The sequence below is a fragment of the Littorina saxatilis genome, linkage group LG11 (genome assembly GCF_037325665.1).
Source record: "Littorina saxatilis isolate snail1 linkage group LG11, US_GU_Lsax_2.0, whole genome shotgun sequence".
Lineage (NCBI taxonomy): Eukaryota > Metazoa > Mollusca > Gastropoda > Littorinimorpha > Littorinidae > Littorina > Littorina saxatilis.
This window is the reverse complement of record NC_090255.1, coordinates 12,828,435-12,848,434: the sequence shown is the minus strand read 5'-3', so window position 1 is coordinate 12,848,434 and position 20,000 is coordinate 12,828,435. Positions and strand designations below refer to the sequence as shown.

General features: G+C 41.7%; 1 protein-coding gene and 1 long non-coding RNA gene across 2 annotated transcripts in view; one reads left to right on the top strand and one right to left on the bottom strand.

Moving 5' to 3' along the window:
- The window catches only part of LOC138979776 (NPC intracellular cholesterol transporter 1-like), a 49,158-nt gene extending 33,031 nt beyond the window's left edge, over positions 1-16,127 (bottom strand). The window contains exons 1-2 of the mRNA XM_070352514.1: positions 15,926-16,127; positions 12,583-12,745 (exon numbers count right to left, since the gene is read on the bottom strand). Of these exons, the coding sequence (XP_070208615.1) occupies positions 12,583-12,745; positions 15,926-15,991 (229 nt within the window). The 5' untranslated portion in view covers positions 15,992-16,127. The remainder of the gene's footprint in view (positions 1-12,582; positions 12,746-15,925) is intronic.
- Positions 6,140-11,531, top strand: LOC138979777 (uncharacterized). Its single transcript, XR_011460127.1, has 3 exons — positions 6,140-7,016; positions 10,659-10,732; positions 10,995-11,531. It is a non-coding gene; the product is annotated as an uncharacterized lncRNA (long non-coding RNA).
- Positions 16,128-20,000: the final 3,873 nt, after the last annotated feature.

The following is a 20,000-nucleotide window of genomic DNA, read 5'->3' as shown; positions in this document are numbered from 1 at the left end:
GCCAAAAATGCGAGTGTACGTGGGAGCTTCAGCGCATGAACAAAGAAGAAGAATGCTGGGGAGTGAAAGAGTGTTTGAGTCAATATTAAGTGTCAGACCCTACCAGTACCAGAACCACCAGCCATAACCAATTCATGTCCAAATATTAGGCCATTAATTCCCAAGAGGATGTTACACTTGATTATTTAGTCAGTCAGTCAGTCAGTCAGTCAGTCAGTCAGTCATTCAGTCAGTCAGTCAGTCAGTCAGTCAGTCAGTCAGTCAGTCAGTCAGTCATTCTGTTTCAATCACTTATCTTTCTGTGTGAAAGTGTAACACAAGGTCAACTTGTCCAGTTGTTGTTCACCTGATAAATTCTCTGTTATCTTGATTTGCAGTCAGCTGATAAATGTTGTACACTTGAAACCGAAAGCAGTCCTTCCTCATTCTAATCTTAGTTGGAGAAAGTCAAATTTATCAGCACCTGGCATTGTCAATGACTGTTGAGATGCACTTCTAAGATAACAACGCTATCAGTTTTACTTTTGGTACAGTAGAACCTGTTGCGAAAGGCTCTCTGATGGCAGGACACCTCTGTATATATATATACGGTACGGTAATACCACACCTAATTATTTCTCTTCATAAGCCCGGTACATTGACTTCCATTTCAACATTCTCTCCATTTTAATACTTAATTTTTGCTCTTTTGAACTAGGGATGCCACTACTTTGAGATCACTGACATTAATTTGTTGTTATCTTCTACTGTATTCTATTATCTATTCTATTGACTTCGTCTGTCAGTGTGAGTACTGAGTTTGACCACTTCACAGGTCAGTGACGGGTTTTGCGTCCTGACCTGCTACATGAATAAAGTAGAGTGGACAAAGAAATCTTTATCCAATACTTACAGTGGACCACAGTTTCACTGGCTTATTGGTGATGTTTTTTTCATGTCTGAATTACAGTCACACTCAATAGGTCACCTACAGATGTACATTTAGTGATTTACCAAAAAGAATACGAGTCTGTTAAGGGTGTGTATGCAATTATCAAATGGTTTGTAAACATCAGCCTTATTTTTCATAAAAGTTTTATGTTGTTGATATTTTGCATGCTGGAGTAATAAGAAAAGCAAATGCTTGCACACGACTCATCTTCGTTACCCCCGCCCCTCCCTGAACCACCTTACCCCACAGAAGACACCCTTCGTTACCCCCGCCCCTCCCTGAACCACCTTACCCCACAGAAGACTTGGAATAATAGGCCGTGAAAGGTAAATATGCGCCGAAATGGCTGCAATTACTGGCCGTATAAAATTTCATCTCACACGGCATCACTGCTGAGCGCCTAGAACTGTACCCACGGAATATGCGCGATATAAGCCTCATTGATTGATTGAGAAGACGCCCTTCGTTACCCCCGCCCCTCCCTGAACCACCTAACCCCGTCCTCTGACCCCGCCCATTTCTTCAGCTTGACTCTGCGCCAGCTCCTCGACAAACACGCCCCGCCATCCCTATGCGCAGTCTCTGAGCGACAGCCGGCTCCCTGGTTCTCTATCACAGCCGCCAAGATCGAGAGACAGCGAGCGGAGCGTGCATGGCGACACTCTGGCCTGGAGGTTCACCGGCAGATTCTCAGGGATGCGCTGCTTCGAGTCACGCAAGCCATCACTGCTGCCAAGGTCGAGCACTTCCACGACCGCATCGCCAACGCCTCATCATCCAGGGAGCTGTTCTCCATCATGTCCTCTCTCCTGGGCTCCTCCCCCGCTGCCCCCTTACCCACTGCTCACCCACCACAAGATATCCCGGAGTTATTCTCGGAGTTCTTCAAGGACAAGATTGACAAGCTTCGGAGAACACTCGATCAGCAGCCCTTCGTCCCGTCCCCACCCTCCCCCTCCTTCTCCGGCTCCCTACTCACATGCTTTCAGCCTGTCACTCAAAACCACGTCAAGCGACTCATCACCAAGACGGCCATCAAGACCTGCGAGCTAGACCCCCTGCCAGGCTTCCTCTTCACCAAGTGTCTGGACAAGCTCCTGCCGTCTATCACAGATATCATCAACATCTCCCTGGCCACAGGCGTCGTTCCCGACTGCTTCAAGTCTGCCGTTGTCCGCCCACTCATCAAGAAGCCCGGCCTTGACGTCAACGAGTTGAAGAACTACCGTCCTGTGTCCAACCTGCCCTTTCTCTCCAAGCTTCTGGAGCGTATCATCCTGGAGCAGTTGAGCGCCCACCTGTCTCGGAACTCGCTGATGCCAGTGTACCAGTCAGCGTACCGCCCTCACCACAGCACCGAGACGGCGCTCCTGCGAATCACCACGGACCTCCTGAACGCAACAGATAGCGGTCTCGTCTCTGCCCTTGTGCTGCTGGACCTTTCCGCGGCCTTCGACACGATCGACCATCAGCTACTCGTCGATCGCCTCAGTTCCACGTTCGGCATTCACGACACCGCCCTCTCTTGGTTCCGGAACTACCTCCAGAACCGCTCTCAGACTGTCACCACTGATTCGTTCTCTTCTCAGCCTGTCCCTGTCCGCTTCGGCGTCCCACAAGGGTCTGTCCTCGGCCCTGTCCTTTTCACCCTGTACACCCAACCCCTCTCCCTGGTCATCGAACGCCACGGCTTGAACTACAACTCCTTTGCCGATGACACGCAGCTCCAGAACAGCGCCAAGCCGGAGGACGTTGACCATCTCCTGGGATCCATCTCCAGTTGTTTCACTGACATCAAGAACTGGATGACTGAGAACAAGTTGAAGCTAAACAGTGAGAAGACGGCGGCCCTTCTCGTTGGAACACGACAGAAGATTGCTTCCCTCACTGTGACCGACCTCCAGCTGGATGACGCGACTGTTCCATTCTCCCCTGCTGTCAAGAGCCTTGGCGTCTTTCTCGACTCCACTCTCTCCATGCAGACACACATCTCCTTCATCATCAAGACCTGCTTTTTCCACCTACGACGCATCGCCTCCATCCGTCGCTACCTCACCCACGACGCCTGTGTCAAGCTGGTTGTCTCCCTCATCTTCAGTCGTCTGGACTACTGCAACTCCCTTCTGGCTGGCCTCCCCGCCTCATCCATTCATGGCCTACAACGAGTCCAGAACGCTGCTGCCAGGCTGACGTTGAGGAAGACGAAGCGAGACCACATCACCCCCTTACTTCGCTCCTTGCACTGGCTCCCTGTCAACACCCGAATCTCCTACAAACTGTCCACTCTGGTCTACATGTGTCTCAACGACTCTGCTCCTGAGTACCTTCAATCCTCCCTGGACCTGTACACCCAGCCCTCCGACCGTCCCCTTCGTTCTGCTGCTGACCCACTCCGCCTTCACATCCCTCGCTCGAAACTCGCATCTGCTGGTCAGCGTGCATTTCCCTCTGCAGGCCCCTCCGTCTGGAACTCCCTGCCGCTTGAGCTTCGCCAGAGCCCCTCTCTTGACGCGTTCAAGAGTAGGTTGAAGACTCAGTTCTTCCCGTAGCTGGCTGCGACTTTTATGTTCGACGTGATGTGTTTAATGTGCCCCAAAAGACATTCTTGTGCTGTGCTCTGTGAGAGGTGTTTTCTTTGTGTTTAATATTATTTTGTTTGGACCTAGCTATTGATGTGTACATTGTTGTTAAACAGTTGTTTGTTGTATGTTTATCAGGGTTTGCTAGTGTGTGATAGGGTTCGTGTCCATCTGTAGATGTTAGTTTCTTTGTTAGTCCTGTGTTGACAACTCTTCGACAAGCGCTTAGAACTGTACCCACGGAATACGCGCTATATAAGCTATTGATTGATTGATTGAGAAGACGCCCTTCGTTACCCCCGCCCCTCCCTGAACCACCTTACCCCACAGAAGACGCCCTTCGTTACCCCCGCCCCTCCCTGAACCACCTTACCCCACAGAAGACGCCCTTCGTTACCCCCGCCCCTCCCTGAACCACCTTACCCCACAGAAGACGCCTTTCCTTTGAAGACCCCAAATCCCCGATAAGACGTTTTCAAGATCCTGTTTTCTAAGAGATTCTGTTCATAACGTCTGTAAGTTTACCCCCATTATATTCCAGCTTCATAAAATAGTGTTCCAAAAGAACTCCTTATGTGACCTGTAATAGCATGTATCAATCCATTTAGTTATTCAAACCAAGAATATTTCACATATAATATTCAAACTAGCACAACCCCCGTTACCTCCTCCCCACCACCATCACTAGCCTGACATACTCAACATCCACCAAATTTTGAAAAAGGATATATTTTTTTCTTTTTAACAAGAATCATAATTGTAATTCAATCAAGTTGGTGTTTTAATGAAACAGATCCTGTGATTGGTCAGAATGCCCGAACTCATTAAAAATTACCGGTCATTAATTGTCGATAACCACTCGCTAAACAAGAAGGGCAAAGCCCATACGACTCACATGCTTGACCTTGCAAATAACTAAACCTAGCAATGACATCATACACTAAGAACTGCTTTACACATTTTTCCTACCAAAATACATGTGACCTTGACCCAAGGTCAAGCTCATCCAAGGTCATGCAACACAAAGCTGTTAATTCAAGACATAGGAAGTACAATGGTGCTTATTGGCTCTTTCTACCAAGAGATATGGTCACTTTTAGTGGTTCACTACCTTATTTTGGTCACATTTCATAAGGGTCAAAGTGACCTTGACCTTGATCATATGTGACCAAATGTGTCTCATGATGAAAGCATAACATCATACATGTGCCCCACATAATTTTTAAGTTTGAAACAGTTATCTTCCATAGTTCAGGGTCAAGGTCACTTCAAAATATGTATACAATCCAACTTTGAAGAGCTCCTGTGACCTTGACCTTGAAGCAAGGTAAACCAAACTGGTATCAAAAGATGGGGCTTACTTTGCCCTATATATCATATATAGGTGAGGTATTGAATCTCAAAAACTTCAGAGAAAATGGGGAAAATGTGAAAAATAGCTGTTTTTTAGGCAACATTTATGGCCCCTGCGACCTTGACCTTGAAGCAAGGTCAAGATGCTATGTATGTTTTTTGGGGCCTTGTCATCATACACCATCTTGCCAAATTTGGTACTGATAGACTGAATAGTGTCCAAGAAATATCCAACGTTAAAGTTTTCCGGACGGCCGGACGGACGACTCGGGCGAGTACATAGACTCACTTTTGCTTCGCATGTGAGTCAAAAAGCCATTAACCACCTGCTGGTGAGGCGCATTGATACAACCTCAACTAGTCTCGGTTAGCTTTGAGGGTCATTTTACAAGTAGGAAATATGAAGGCCAACGAAATACCGAGACCACAAGGTATGCGAAGTGATGACGTCGAATACCTGACGTAAGTTGATGCATGAATTCTTCCGGACTACGTCAGTCAATTCCAAAGATAGCTTTTGTGATGAAAAGAATTTATTTGTTTTAGAGTTTGCTGTCCAGAAACCCGTCAAAAAAGAAGGGAAAATGAATGTGAACGAAAAGAAAAACAGGAGCAGAGTGATAAGATAGGAATACAGAGGCATATATATTTCTTGGGACTTGACCCTTGCAGGTAGGTGGACTGAAAGTAGTGTGTGAACAGAACAGAACCAATTCTGTCTGTTTACCATCGCATGAAAGCAGGAAAGAGATCGTCGTCAGATTGAATTACAATAACATTAACATGCTTCCATTTGAAACTTCTCGGTCTTCATCATGGATTGACGCCCTTCCAAAGTATAATTGAAGCCCTCTGTCTGTCGCTTCGCTCAGTCGGGCTTCAATTAGCTTTGGTCAGCGTCAATCCACGATGACGACCTCGAAGTTTCAAATGGAAGCATGTTAATGTGTAATTATTACTCATTTTCTTTAACCAAATGGAGTTTTGGCTAGCCCAGACAAAATATGTAATACTCAGATACTTTCGTGACCTCATTTCTGACACTGCACTGACATCATAACATGATGTCATCACCAATAGTCTAGCCAAGACAGTGACCAAATCACACAATGACATCATACTTAATGAGGTCAAGCCTACTATCATTGATAGCTCAGTGGACATTTTACTATAACCAACATACAACAAACAATGTTTTTCCCCCAGAAACTCAGATTAGAATAGGATTCCATGTAGTTGACAACCACTGATCTTCAAAGACCAGAAACATTCAGAACAACAGCACAGGATTCCATGTGTGCACATCTACAATACTGGAAACAGGCAGTAAAACAACAGAGTCCTGACTTTAAGCTTGTGTTGTAGCTTACTGGGCACAACCTTGTTCATGTTTACAATTTGATATGTTTGTATACATGTTTGTAAACCATAATAAAGGTTTGAACCTCACTGTTTGCGTTTGTCTGATTTTTTATGCAATTTATATTGTTGGTTTTTGTGACAAAAATAGCATCAGAAAGCGGGACATAATTTTGGAGAAGAAGTGAAGTGCTCAGTGCATTTAAAACTAGCAGCAAAGAAGTAAACTCTGTGTATAATGATAGTATATATTAAACACTTTACCTAATGAACACATCTCCATTACACAAATTCGTGACATTTGACCTTTGATGCAAGTCAAAATAATGATGTTTGCACGTTACATTCGTTTCCACTTGCATCAACTGAGTTGTGTTCTGCTTCCAGAACACAGAAGTGCTTCAGTAGAACAATATTTTGTTTAGAATGCATCACACACTATCAGTCTTTCTAAAACTAGTGCAATTCACGATGAAAAGTTAAACACGGTACCACTAGAGGAACGCGTATCTGGCAAATCACGTTTAGTCTCCACCTGTGACGTCCGCAACACTGCCGCTCAACCCATCCAGGAAGCTGACGCACTTGTGTTTTGCACCCTGAATCGGAAGAGCGTGAGTAAGCGGTCAGCGTGTTGACCACAAATTGCAAGATGCGTGGACACGCTAAAACAAACGAGCATCATTGGTCGAATAGTTTCCACTGACGCGGTGTGCCGTACAACACATTCGTTCGGGGTTACGCCACGTGCCTGCATCTCACGCTAGCTGTGGCCTTCTACAAAGCTTATTGAGGTAAGTGTTATCATTAATGCTCATTATGTATTGATAAAAGTGCCACTGATTGAACATTTAGTCCCTCCAACAGAAATATTCCTTGATGATTGTCCGAGATAGTGTGTACTCTTGTCGTCTGCTTTCGTCTCCACGGTGACGAACGAGCAACCCAAATCAATATTCTCGCAAAACTACAATATTGTTAACTGATTTTTGTAGAAATCAAATGAAGAAGGTTTGGTTAATAAATAATAACTGACGTCCATTTGGAATTTAATGTGCACGGCCCAATCTGATCGGACGTTTTTAAGAAACGAAAATCAGACCTTTTTGGTTTCTGTTGTGACGTTCAGAACAACGAAACATGATATTCGGAGTAATAATAAAAGCATGTTAGTTCTGCAAGTTTGTTTGCATACATTATTAATAAATCACCAATAAAAGTGCGGTCTTGTTGGTTCTAAAAGAAATTAAAGCAAGCATGCAGAAAAATAATCCATTTGGGGTCGCGTATTAGTAGATTTCGTTTCTCCTGTGACATACGCTCTCGAACACACTGATATGAACGCGTGCGAAGTATCAGATCTAAGTCTATAAAATGCAAAAGCAAACAAATGTTTTCCTTTGATTTCGTATTTCATATATGGCATGTGCATTTTAAGTTTTTAAATGTGCTGCCCGAAATTTGGCGTTTTGTAAACGGGAGTCACAGTGGAGACGAAGTTTAATCGCAGCAGTTGTTTCCTTGTGACCTACGTCACAGTTAGTTTGCGGCCTGTATTTATTGTTTACTTTGGAAGTTGTATGCCTAAAGCATATCATTTATAATACTTTTAGACTTGTCTAAACAAATAGTTTAAAAAAAGAGGCTGTCTTTTGCAGTAAAACTAAGAGATATGTTTGTTGGTTACCATGGAAGCGAGTTACACTTCTCTCATGGCTTCTTCGTACCATACGCTTCTGATTATCGATTTTGGTACTGATTTGTAACTTGCAGATGGCCCTTTTGTTTGTAAAACTTGATATCTCATATTTTATGCACATACTATTTCATATATGGCATGTGCATTTTAAGTTTTCAAATGTGCTGCCCGAAATTTGGCGTTTTATAAACGGGAGTCACAGTGGAGACGAAGTTTAGTCGCAGCAGTTGTTTCCTTGTGACCTACGTCACAGTTAGTTTGCGGCCTGTATTTATTGTTTACTTTGGAAGTTGTATGCCTAAAGCATATCATTTATAATACTTTTAGACGTGTCTAAACAAATAGTTTAAAAAAAGAGGCTGTCTTTTGCAGTAAAACTAAGAGATATGTTTGTTGGTTACCATGGAAGCGAGTTACACTTCTCTCATGGCTTCTTCGTACCATACGCTTCTGATTATCGATTTGGTACAGCAGTCCCTGCAATGTACGGCCCCCGGCGTGAGCGGACACCTGACATGTACGGACACATTTGCTCGGCACGGAGTGTTTTCCTTCTATATTTCCCCCCCCCCCCTTAAACGGACACCTGCAAAACGTGGACACGGACACTCATTTTCGGTCCCAACAGCAGGTCATACCTCCAATGTACGGACAGACCATCGTCACATTTTCACCACAACAAAATCGATAACAGAGCAGTCCGGCTCTTGGTGCAAAGATCACAGCCGCAATGGCGTGACGACAGTCACTGGTAACTTACGTGCACCTGTACCCATCAGGAGGGGGGGGGGGGGGTGTAGTTTTGGTCAGGAGTGGAGTACATGCAAAGATGCCAACATGAAACTGCACTGTGCTCTTTATTCTTGTCTGTTGGACGTAAACAACAGAAAACCACAGTCGATGAAGGTCCTGAGCGAAAGAGAGTGAAAAACCGGCCACAGTTCTGTGTGTGTCTGTGTGTAACCTCTTTCATTGACAAGATACTCAGTCTTGTTTCCCCTCAGCCTTGACCAGTGAGTCGGTTGCCTAATCTGTGAACCCTTCAGTTGTCTTGCTGTGTCAAAAGTTACGACACAGTCAACTGGTTTTGCTCTGAGTGAACAGTTGGAGCTGACCTCTCTGGCCACAGCCCAACAGTACATGGCTGGAGGGAGTGAGAGAGAGAGGGAGGCGGGGGGGGGGGGGGGGGGTGGAGGGATAGCTGGCTAAACTCTGTGGGGTGTCCGGTGTCACTGCATGTCAGCAGGAAGAGCATTGGAGAGAAATAGAGAGGTGTACTCTTCCACACAATTTCCAAGCATCAGTTGTCACGGCTTGGGGTAGGCATTAGTGAGGGAGAGTGGGAGCTGTGTTATGTACAGAATCAGAATCAGAATTTATTGTCATTAAAGCACATAGCCTATTGACACATTCAAGATACATAAGTACAGGAAAAAATAGCAATATAAACAGAACATACATGTAATACAAAACCAAGTGGAACAGGGTGAACAAAGAGGACCTGAAGATGAGCATAGGTTATTGAGGACAGTCGGAAGACGCATTGCATCTGCGTAGTTGAAAACAATCGTACACATATTTTGCCAATTGCCTTTGGATGTCGCTGTCAGTAAACAGAGAACTGTACAGTGTATTTCCGACTGAAGAGTGAAAAGTCACTGCCATGCCACATGATCGGCATGCAGTCAATAAAGCCAGACAAGATGAAAATAAATTACATGATTATGACATGCAGCTCTATCTGCTGCTATTTATTCAAACTGGGTTTCAAACTTATTCTTGCAAAGCATCTGCACACGCTCCTCTGTGCTGCGTTTGTGTGGCTGCTTTCGTATGTCAGTGCATGGTGAGTGTGTTCACTGCCTTGAGGATTTATTTTATCTCTTCTTTTCAACACTTTTCATACAAATCATTTTTACAGAACGTTTAAAGAAGTATTAGGAGTTTATTGTTTAGTAGCCACAAGAAGTGATTAGCATAGACTCAATCCTGTTGTTTGTGTGTCTGTGTGAGTGTATGGGGGAGGGGGTGGTGTGGTCACCCCTCCCGTGACCGGACACCTGCAATGTATGGACAGTTTTGCTATGGCCCAAGGGTGTCGTTCATGAGAGGGACTGCTGTATTTGAAAGCCTTTGCTTGCTTAATTGATTTCTGCATTTATTTCATTTCATGTGAGTGTAGTTTTTAAAAGTCAAGTCAAAGCATTTCTTCCTTCCAGATATGGACCATTTGTCTGGGAGAGAGAGAGAGAGAGAGAGAGAGAGAGAGAGAGAGAGAGAGAGAGAGAGAGAGAGAGAGAGAGAAAGAGAGAGAGAAAGAGAGAGAGAGAGAGTTATTATTACGATTATTCAGATTTTGAAGGCAAAAAACGCCTGTCTGTGTTCTATTTTATTGTCTCACTTCCATTTTTTGGGCACATCGTTAACTCAAAACAGAGAACAGAGATTAAGTCTACTTGTCATAATTGATAATTCAATATCAGCTTTCCAAAATAACAACTGATGTGCTAAAAATGAAGCCCCTTGATGAGTTTGCCCACCTGCATGTCCAACATGGCCCAGAACCGCAAAAGATTTGGAAGGTGGCAACCATGTAATATGTAATATTGTAATACTTGCAGCAAAGGTGATCAGTTTTCATTTTGATTTTTTCTCTGCATACTTTTTATTATTATGGATTCATTTATTTTTCAGTTTCAGACTTCTAGTACAATAATGTTCTGCATTTTGTTTTCAGTACAAGTTCCCTCAGCTTTCTGCAGATGCTTACCAACAGACTGAAGTTGCACAACTCACCGGACATAATTCCAGGTGTGATTTTACTTTCTGATTTCACTGTTCAGATCTTATTCGCATAGATTTCTCCACAAAATAGATTTAAGCTCTCGGACAGTGTTTTAATTTTTAGAGGAAAGTCTTCCTATCCAATAAAGTACACTTGTAATTATTCTTTGATTGCAGAAAAAGTTATCTTGCAATTGTCCTTGGTATTGTGAGTGGAGTGAGGGGATGATGTACTCAGAACTTGCTTGTGGAGGTTTTGCATAACCCTGTATGTTCTGTCCTCTTTCAGCATTCAGCATGGCAGCTGGGTGGAGGTCACTTTCACCACTGTACGAGGCAACACCGAAGTATACAGTGGGGTGGTGGTGGGACTCAGACCAGGGGAGGCCCGTGTCAACTTTCTTCGGAAGAAGGGAGATGCATACATCTTCCCAGACATGGAGGACATTTCATGGGTGGATGCTGGCAGCGTTAGACTGCTAAATGTCCCAACTGTCGGCCGTAGAGGGCAACATATGTTTGACTGATATTTTATGCACTTCATCTTTTGATTATCGTGGATGAACATAGTTTTTACGCTGGTTTCTTTTTCATGCTTTTACAACACATTTTTGTACTCCTGGAGCATCTTGCATCATTTCTTAAATTGTTCTTCGGTAACTACCCACCCTTTCCCATCATAAGTTTGCATTTCAGCAGTTCTAAAACTTGTGGAGCCACGACCTTCTTTTACTCCTAATCTCACAGTTTTTATCACTGTCTGGTATTGATTATGTTGGTATATGGTGTATTTGATAAATTTATCAATAATTGACAGAAATTTAAAGTTTTTTTGTGTGTTTTATTGCATGATGTCAATTTTTACAGTCACATGACGCACACGCGTCAGTCTCAATTTTAACACTCAAATCATCCTCAATCACAACACATTTTTAGAAAATGATAAGAAAAATGGTCCTTTTCATGCTCCTAACTCAGTGTGCTTTATGTTTTCACCATGAAGGCCATGACACCTCTGCGCATCTGAAAACATCACAATAGACACAAAGAAATGTGCGATTTCCTCCATTTGGGTTCCACGTGACATACAGAACATTTGGTTATTCACACAAAATGAATAATGTGTAAGTAACTGCAACAACATAAAAACAACTGTCTTTGTATGACAAAAACAATATATGAAAGACCTGCATACAATGCTGTTATCATAGTGTAGGTGAAATTGTTTATCCCCTCTGTTGCGTATGTCACGGTTTCCACTATAGTCATTGGTACTGCGTGGAAAATGAATAGGTTTTTCTTCTCATGTTTCACTTAGGATACAAGACCTTGAATGTCTGCCAACATTGCAAAATAATTTCAGCAGGAATATTGGTTCATTGTTTGAATAACTATACCAGGTGGAAACCATGTGACATACAAGACACCACTCACGTTGGTTAACTCTTGGTGATGTTTTACTGAAACCGGCATGTGCTTTGTTTATTAATTGCATTAAGGCATTAAAATAGTGTCTAAACTTTAACAAAAAGTGGGTTTGGCTTTGTTTTTATAATGTTTATTTTTTTACCCCAATGTCCCAGGTTGTGATCCAGTATTGTAGATGTGCACATGTACATGTAGTTGACAACCACTGATCTTCAAAGACCAGAAACATTCAGAACAGGATTCCATGTAGTTGACAACCACTGATCTTCAAAGACCAGAAACATTCAGAACAGGATTCCATGTAGTTGACAACCACTGATCTTCAAAGACCCGAAACATTCAGAACAACAGGATTCCTTTGTATAATTGGTAACCACTGATGTTCAAACTCAAAGACGAGAAAAGAAGACAACTGGCACAAAACTGAACAAGAAGGCCGACCAACTTACCCTTGTATAAGTCCGGACAATACTGCTTGTAGAGCTCCAAGGCATGTGAAGTCTGGAAAGGTTTGGCTGTTCCATTGTAGAAGCAGTTGACAATTTTTTTGGTGCCCGCATCTGTTCCACACTGTCCGTACCATATGCAGTGACCATCGTCTGCATCTTCACCCTGTGCAAATACAACACAACATATTAGCCTTAAAAATACCCATAGAGATATCAATATCATTCAATGTGGTGATAGATATATCATGTAAATGAGGTTGTGTCAAACTAGTCTGGCAGGGACCTGATTTTTCACTGCTCATGATACCAAAGTCACAGAGACAAATGTCATTCTGGAAACACTTTTGCGTTTGCTATTTCCCTTGGAAAAATTAACACGTCACGCTATACTTTCTAGATGGACGTCTCTTTGCTTTGACGCCAAAGATTGCACAAGATTTTTGGAAGAGATCAATTGAGATTCCATTAGAAGCGTCTTTAATTTGGACGCGTCGACTCCAGAATTTTTGGAACAGAAGGCACGCAAGGATAAAGAAAATACTACATATATTATATATGGCTAGCTGTGTCATATCAGATTTACACTCGTTGCTTTTTCAAATATTGAAATGCGAGGGAAAAGCTCGCATTTCAATCTTTAAAAAAGCAACTTGTGTAAATCTGGTTTGAAACAGCAAGCCATGTAGTATTCTCTATTTACCAAACTGCGTCCTGTATGTACACAGTACTGGAAGCCAAAAAAAACACAACATAACAGAAATTCATAGAGAGGGTCCTACGACGCGACGCACTAAACTTGAACAGAACGAGTTCCACAACGCAATACATATAATCATGCGTACGACTTTCTTCATAAAATGTTCTGGCAGATCTGTACCAACACAAATGACAGAGTTATTCAGTAAATCTAACTGATATGACCATCAACGCTTTTGTGAAGCACTGAAGGGCTCACAACATTTTCCAAAAGTGGGCATAAGATTGACATGAATGGTCCAGGATCATGCTTTACTTAATTACTACCTACATCAAGAATATGAACCTCCTAGGACCCTCTAAAGTGTCACTACAGGTACATTCTAAAGTTGGGGTTCCAAAAACCTGATGGTTACAGTTTTACTTTGGGAGTCAAGCTCAATTGGTAGAGCATATTGGACTTTTGATACCTCTCCTGGTATTTTCAGATTTATACCAGTAGAAATACAATACCAGAAATCTTCGGTTAACATTCATCTCCCAGTACGCATTCGTGTCAATCATGATCCACATCAAACTAATCAGTTTCTCTTCTTTCATCTGTTTCTAGTAAATCTATCCTCAAATAACTTTGTCATGCTGATGTTATGAGTCAATTTTTGCTGCACTGTTCTGCCTCACTGATTGCATGGTTGGCACATTTAGTGATTTAAACATGTTTTACTCCTCCGCTCAAATAATACAAGTAACAAAGTTGCTAAGGCAGCCGTAAAAAAAGTTCCTGATTCTCTTGCATACATTGATTAATTTGATAACATGGGATAATAATAATAATAATAATAATACGAATATTTATAACGCGCACATATCTCACCAACAGGCGACTCAAGGCGCACATACACTCGTTCACACACACGGAGACTTAAAGTCACTAGCACACACACACCATCAAACATTAAAATATGTACAGTTATTCAGGGTGGGATGGGGTGGGCAGTGTAGAATGCATGGATTATTTGGAAAAAAGGAATGTCTTGAGTGCAGATTTGAATGATTCGAGGGACTGTTGTTGACGGAGGGGGAGAGGTAGTGTGTTCCATTGGATAATTGGTTCTTTTGTTCTTAATCTGATAAAATGCAATGTATCGATTGAACATTGGATATCCCTTATGTGATTTCCCTGAACTCACATGAAGGCAGACAGCCGAGAATACAAGAGTGCATGTTTGTCCGCATTCTATCGTAAAAACATAAAAGAATTCTAACTAAATTCAATCCATACATAAATGTTACTAGTCATATTTTGGACAAAAATTGACATTTTACACTGATCTCGACATGCAGTCATTGTTCACCTCGACCGCAGCTGCAATCTAGGAGGAACACGGACTGCCTCCATCTGTGTAAAATGTAATATTTTGGTCAAAAAGGAAAATAAAATTAACTGCAGATGAAATCATATAGCAGGCAAAAGGTGTATCTAGCCTAAAGGCTATATGTGTGCTGATACTGATGATGAAAAATACAAACCATGTATTTTTTTTGCACATCACCCTGTTTTTGAACTACTTTTTCCCATATTAATATTCAGGGGGGATGTCGTTAGGCGTCAGACATAGGACATAGACCGATTAAGAAGCTCAAATGTCCGATTCACATAGCCGCATGGCGGTCAGATGTCTTATCGTTTTCAACCGAGCGCTGGCATTGTCCGATAACTCAATTCCTTCGGACAGCGCGATATTCGATAGTGTTCCTTTCAAGATATACACATTTTCAAAAAGCGACCAAGCACTCTTGCATACAGGTGCACTGAAGTTATGCAGTGCGGATCTTGCGTTTGGGCGACACCCGTCTGCAGCACATTAAAGTTAGGAGTATGGGAGAAAACTCCAACTGACTAAGTCTTGCGTCTGCTTTTGCTTTCAGTTCGATACATTTTGACGAAGCGCACTGAGTTATACCACCGAAAAATAACAATAAAGCCTGCCAAAGTTCAACAAAAGCTGAACACGTTTGGCTATTCAACGCCAACGGCATCCTGTGCTACATTAGGGTCAGAAACAGTGTGGAACAGGGCGAGCGTCATTCTTGAAAATGAAAAAATTCTGACGTCCTATTGAAATTTCTGAAAGAGGCAAATGTTCTATTGATGCTGAAGATCTAGGACATTTGTCCTATACTATAGGTATGAATTTGTAGCAACATCCCTGATATTCTAATCATACTTTTCCCAACAAACACGGTTACATTGTTTCTGCTATTGGTTTGCAGTTGCTGTGAAGTTAGCATATTTATGATGGCACCGACACCATGAAGTTTAATTTTATCTAGGTAATCCTTCTTCGAGTTCCACTGAGTCTATTTCTTCGTGATAAAGTGGGCAGGTAAAAGTTTCTTCGTGATAAAGTGGGCCGGTATAAAGTGTGTCGTCAATCATCAATGTCAGGTCAGCCTGCAGAGATGTTTTAACATGTACGCGAGATCGTCATTTAAACACCCAAATCCAAAACGTCTGAAGCACTTGTGACATTCAAAATCAAAGTACTAAAGAATACCACAGATTCACGTTCACTGCGAACACAGTCATTCATCTGTAAACCAAACAACTTCGTTCATCAACCACCACCAACGGCTTGAAACTCACGTGAGTGAATGTCGAAGTGAAGAATATCAAACAGACGACAAAACACAATGTTCTTGAGATCTCCATCCTGAACAACACCAAAGAACGCAAGAGGTCCTTGCTGAAACAAGCCTCGTGACGACTTGTGTGTGCTGTGAGTCAAGTTTGGGTGTTATGTGTGGGTTCTCGGTCACTATCAAACTGACTCTGGACCGGAAACTGCCGATCGGGTGATCATGTGAGTGGTAAATTTAGAACTGGAACAGGGAGCGATAATTGTAATATAAGATAGAGTGTTCATTTGTACGGAGAAGAAATATGGTTAGCAATAACTTCAAGATTTTTGTTAAAATCCGTGAACACAATTTTATAGAACGTTATTGCGTGTGCTAATGTTTAACTCCTTTTTCTGATTTGTGATTCAAACACCTACACATTCTTCTGATTAAATGATTACTCCTTGATCCGGGTGCGACTGCACCCTGTAGCTATCTACTATATAATACTGGTAGGATTTTCGGTGGTTTTTCGATTCCTGTGACCAAACCGCGCGGATTTGTGCCTTCTCCTTCGGTTGCTATGCCAACGTGACCCAGGAAATCGATTCCGCTAGGTCCCGACTTCCAATTTTGTCCACGAACAAAGTTTGAAGAGGTTTGTCTCGCAAATTTGAGCAGACACAGTGAACTTTGACCTGAACTTTGACATCGCGGCGAAAGAGATCTGTGATTGGTTCTTCTTCAACTTTCGGTTCGACTAAACACGCGACCGCACCTCAGACGAACCTAGCTGTGTGTTTTATTTCTCTACCCCAGACGAACCTAAAATAATAAGAAGATAGATAGATCTGTTTATCTGTTAATGGAACTCCAAAATATTCCATAGATTTGTTTACTAAACAGTTCGAAACATTATCACCTGATAAGTCGCCGTATAACCTTATAGGTTCCAGCGACTAAATATTTTCCCCCGGTTCAACCATAGACATGTACGTCATCATGATCTCCCCTTAATTTGACCGTTATTTTGGCTGTCTTAGTGAAATGGTAAGATATATCTCTATGTTTTTTACATGTAAGTGTTCGGAAAAAATACAGTTATAGCAGCTATGTACAAAAATAAGCAGCATATGCTCTTTTCGCCAAAGTAAAGTCCTTTTTTCTTCTGGTTTCTTATATGTGTCACAGCACACCGCAAGCTTTTAGGCGAATAGCAAGTGAGTGGTATATATATATCATCAATTTTATAGTAGATAACGGTGTAAAATACTTACCATGTTCATGTCCGTTATACGTTTTCAATATTCCATATGTGTCATTTAATTGTGTGTTGCTTGATGCCATGTATGTATGTGTGTGTGTGTGTGTACATGACTTTAAATAAGCATGGATGGATGTGTGCACTCGATTGTGTGTGTGAACCATGTATATATTTTCTGTTGTCAATGTTGTCAATTAGATATGTTATACTATGCGTTTGAATCATTAAGTATTTTAGACGTCATACTTTTTTTCGTATCTTCACGATGGCTTTTTACCCGTTTAAATTTTAATGCTTCCAACTTTCAAAGCGCTGCACGGCTGGGAAGAGATGCGCACTTTTATCACTGTTGTTCATGTAGACGTAATCATGGATTCATGCAAACGTCATACCTGCTGTATTTTATTTTGTTTGTTTGTATAGTCGCGTGCGGTCGCGCAGTCTTTTTGGTCAGTTCCGATTACCTCCCATTGATGCGAAAACCTATATGACTGTTTTTTGTTATTTTTCTCTCTGTTAATTCACCAGTGGCTATGTAACATGTGTTATACCTTATAGGTTCCAGCGACTAAATATTTTTCCCCGGTGCAACCATAGACATGTACGTCATCATGATCTCCCCTTAATTTGACCGTTATTTTGGCTGTCTTAGTGAAATGGTAAGATATATCTCTATGTTTTTTACATGTAAGTGTTCGGAAAAAATACAGTTATAGCAGTTATGTACAAAAATAAGCAGCATATGCTCTTTTCGCCAAAGTAAAGTCCTTTTTTCTTCTGGTTTCTTATATGTGTCACAGCACACCGCAAGCTTTTAGGCGAATAGCAAGTGAGTGGTATATATATATCATCAATTTTATAGTAGGTAACGGTGTAAATTACTTGCCATGTTCATGTCCATTATACGTTTTCCATATTCCATATGTGTCATTTAATTGTGTGTTGCTTGATGCCATGTATGTATGTATGTGTGTGTGTGTGTACATGACTTTAAATAAGCATGGATGGATGTGTGCACTCGATTGTGTGTGTGAACCATGTATATATTTTCTGTTGTCAATGTTGTCAATTAGATATGTTATACTATGCGTTTGAATCATTAAGTATTTTAGACGTCATACTTTTTTTCGTATCTTCACGATGGCTTTTTACCCGTTTAAATTTTAATGCTTCCAACTTTCAAAGCGCTGCACGGCTGGGAAGAGATGCGCACTTTTATCACTGTTGTTCATGTAGACGTAATCATGGATTCATGCAAACGTCATACCTGCTGTATTTTATTTTGTTTGTTTGTATAGTCGCGTGCGGTCGCGCAGTCTTTTTGGTCAGTTCCGATTACCTCCCATTGATGCGAAAACCTATATAAGAAGATAGATAGATCTGTTTATCTGTTAATGGAACTCCAAAATATTCCATAGATTTGTTTACTTAATTTTTAAAAGATAAGTTCGAAACATTATCACCTGATAAGTCGCCGTATAACCTTATAGGTTCCAGCGACTAAATATTTTCCCCCGGTGCAACCATAGACATGTACGTCATCATGATCTCCCCTTAATTTGACCGTTATTTTGGCTGTCTTAGTGAAATGGTAAGATATATCTCTATGTTTTTTACATGTAAGTGTTCGGAAAAAATACAGTTATAGCAGTTATGTACAAAAATAAGCAGCATATGCTCTTTTCGCCAAAGTAAAGTCCTTTTTTCTTCTGGTTTCTTATATGTGTCACAGCACACTGCAAGCTTTTAGGCGAATAGCAAGTGAGTGGTATATATATATCATCAATTTTATAGTAGGTAACGGTGTAAATTACTTGCCATGTTCATGTCCATTATACGTTTTCCATATTCCATATGTGTCATTTAATTGTGTGTTGCTTGATGCCATGTATGTATGTGTGTGTGTGTACATGACTTTAAATAAGCATGGATGTGTGCACTCGATTGTGTGTGTGAACCATGTATATATTTTCTGTTGTCAGTTACATATGTTATACTATGCGTTTGAATCATTAAGTATTTTACACGTCATACTTTTTTTCGTATCTTCACGATGGCTTTTTACCCGTTTAAATTTTAATGCTTCCAACTTTCAAAGCGCTGCACGGCTGGGAAGAGATGCGCACTTTTATCACTGTTGTTCATGTAGACGTAATCATGGATTCATGCAAACGCCATACCTGCTGTATTTTATTTTGTTTGTTTGTATAGTCGCGTGCGGTCGCGCAGTCTTTTTGGTCAGTTCCGATTACCTCCCATTGATGCGAAAACCTATATGACTGTTTTTTGTTATTTTTCTCTCTGTTAATTCACCAGTGGCTATGTAACATGTGTTACAGAATTGCACCGGTGTAAGGGTTAACATTTTATTTTTCACCAAGAGAATATAATTCATTATATGCGGGATAATGTGCGGGGGGGGGGGGGGAGGGGTGCAAACAACATTTTCACAAGCACATAACCAACAAAATGACATCGCATGCGCAGCACACAAAGTGCGTAGCACGGGTACCACTAGTGTAATTGAAAGAGGAAGGAGAAATCGAAACGACAAGTGGACATACATACATGTACATTCGTGCACTCTGTAGCAAAGAAACTACAATGGGAATCCTTATGTACAGTGTTTGTCTGTAGTAAGGAAAGAACAAGTCGCGTAAGGCAAAACTACTACATTTAGTCAAGCTGTGGAACTCACAGAATGAAACTGAACGCACTGCATTTTTTCACAATGACCGTAGTCCGTAGTTCGCAGTGAAATTGACGAGCCTGTTTAGCGCGGTAGTGGTTGGGCTGTGCTGCACAGCACACTTTTCTGTACCTCTCTTCATTTTAA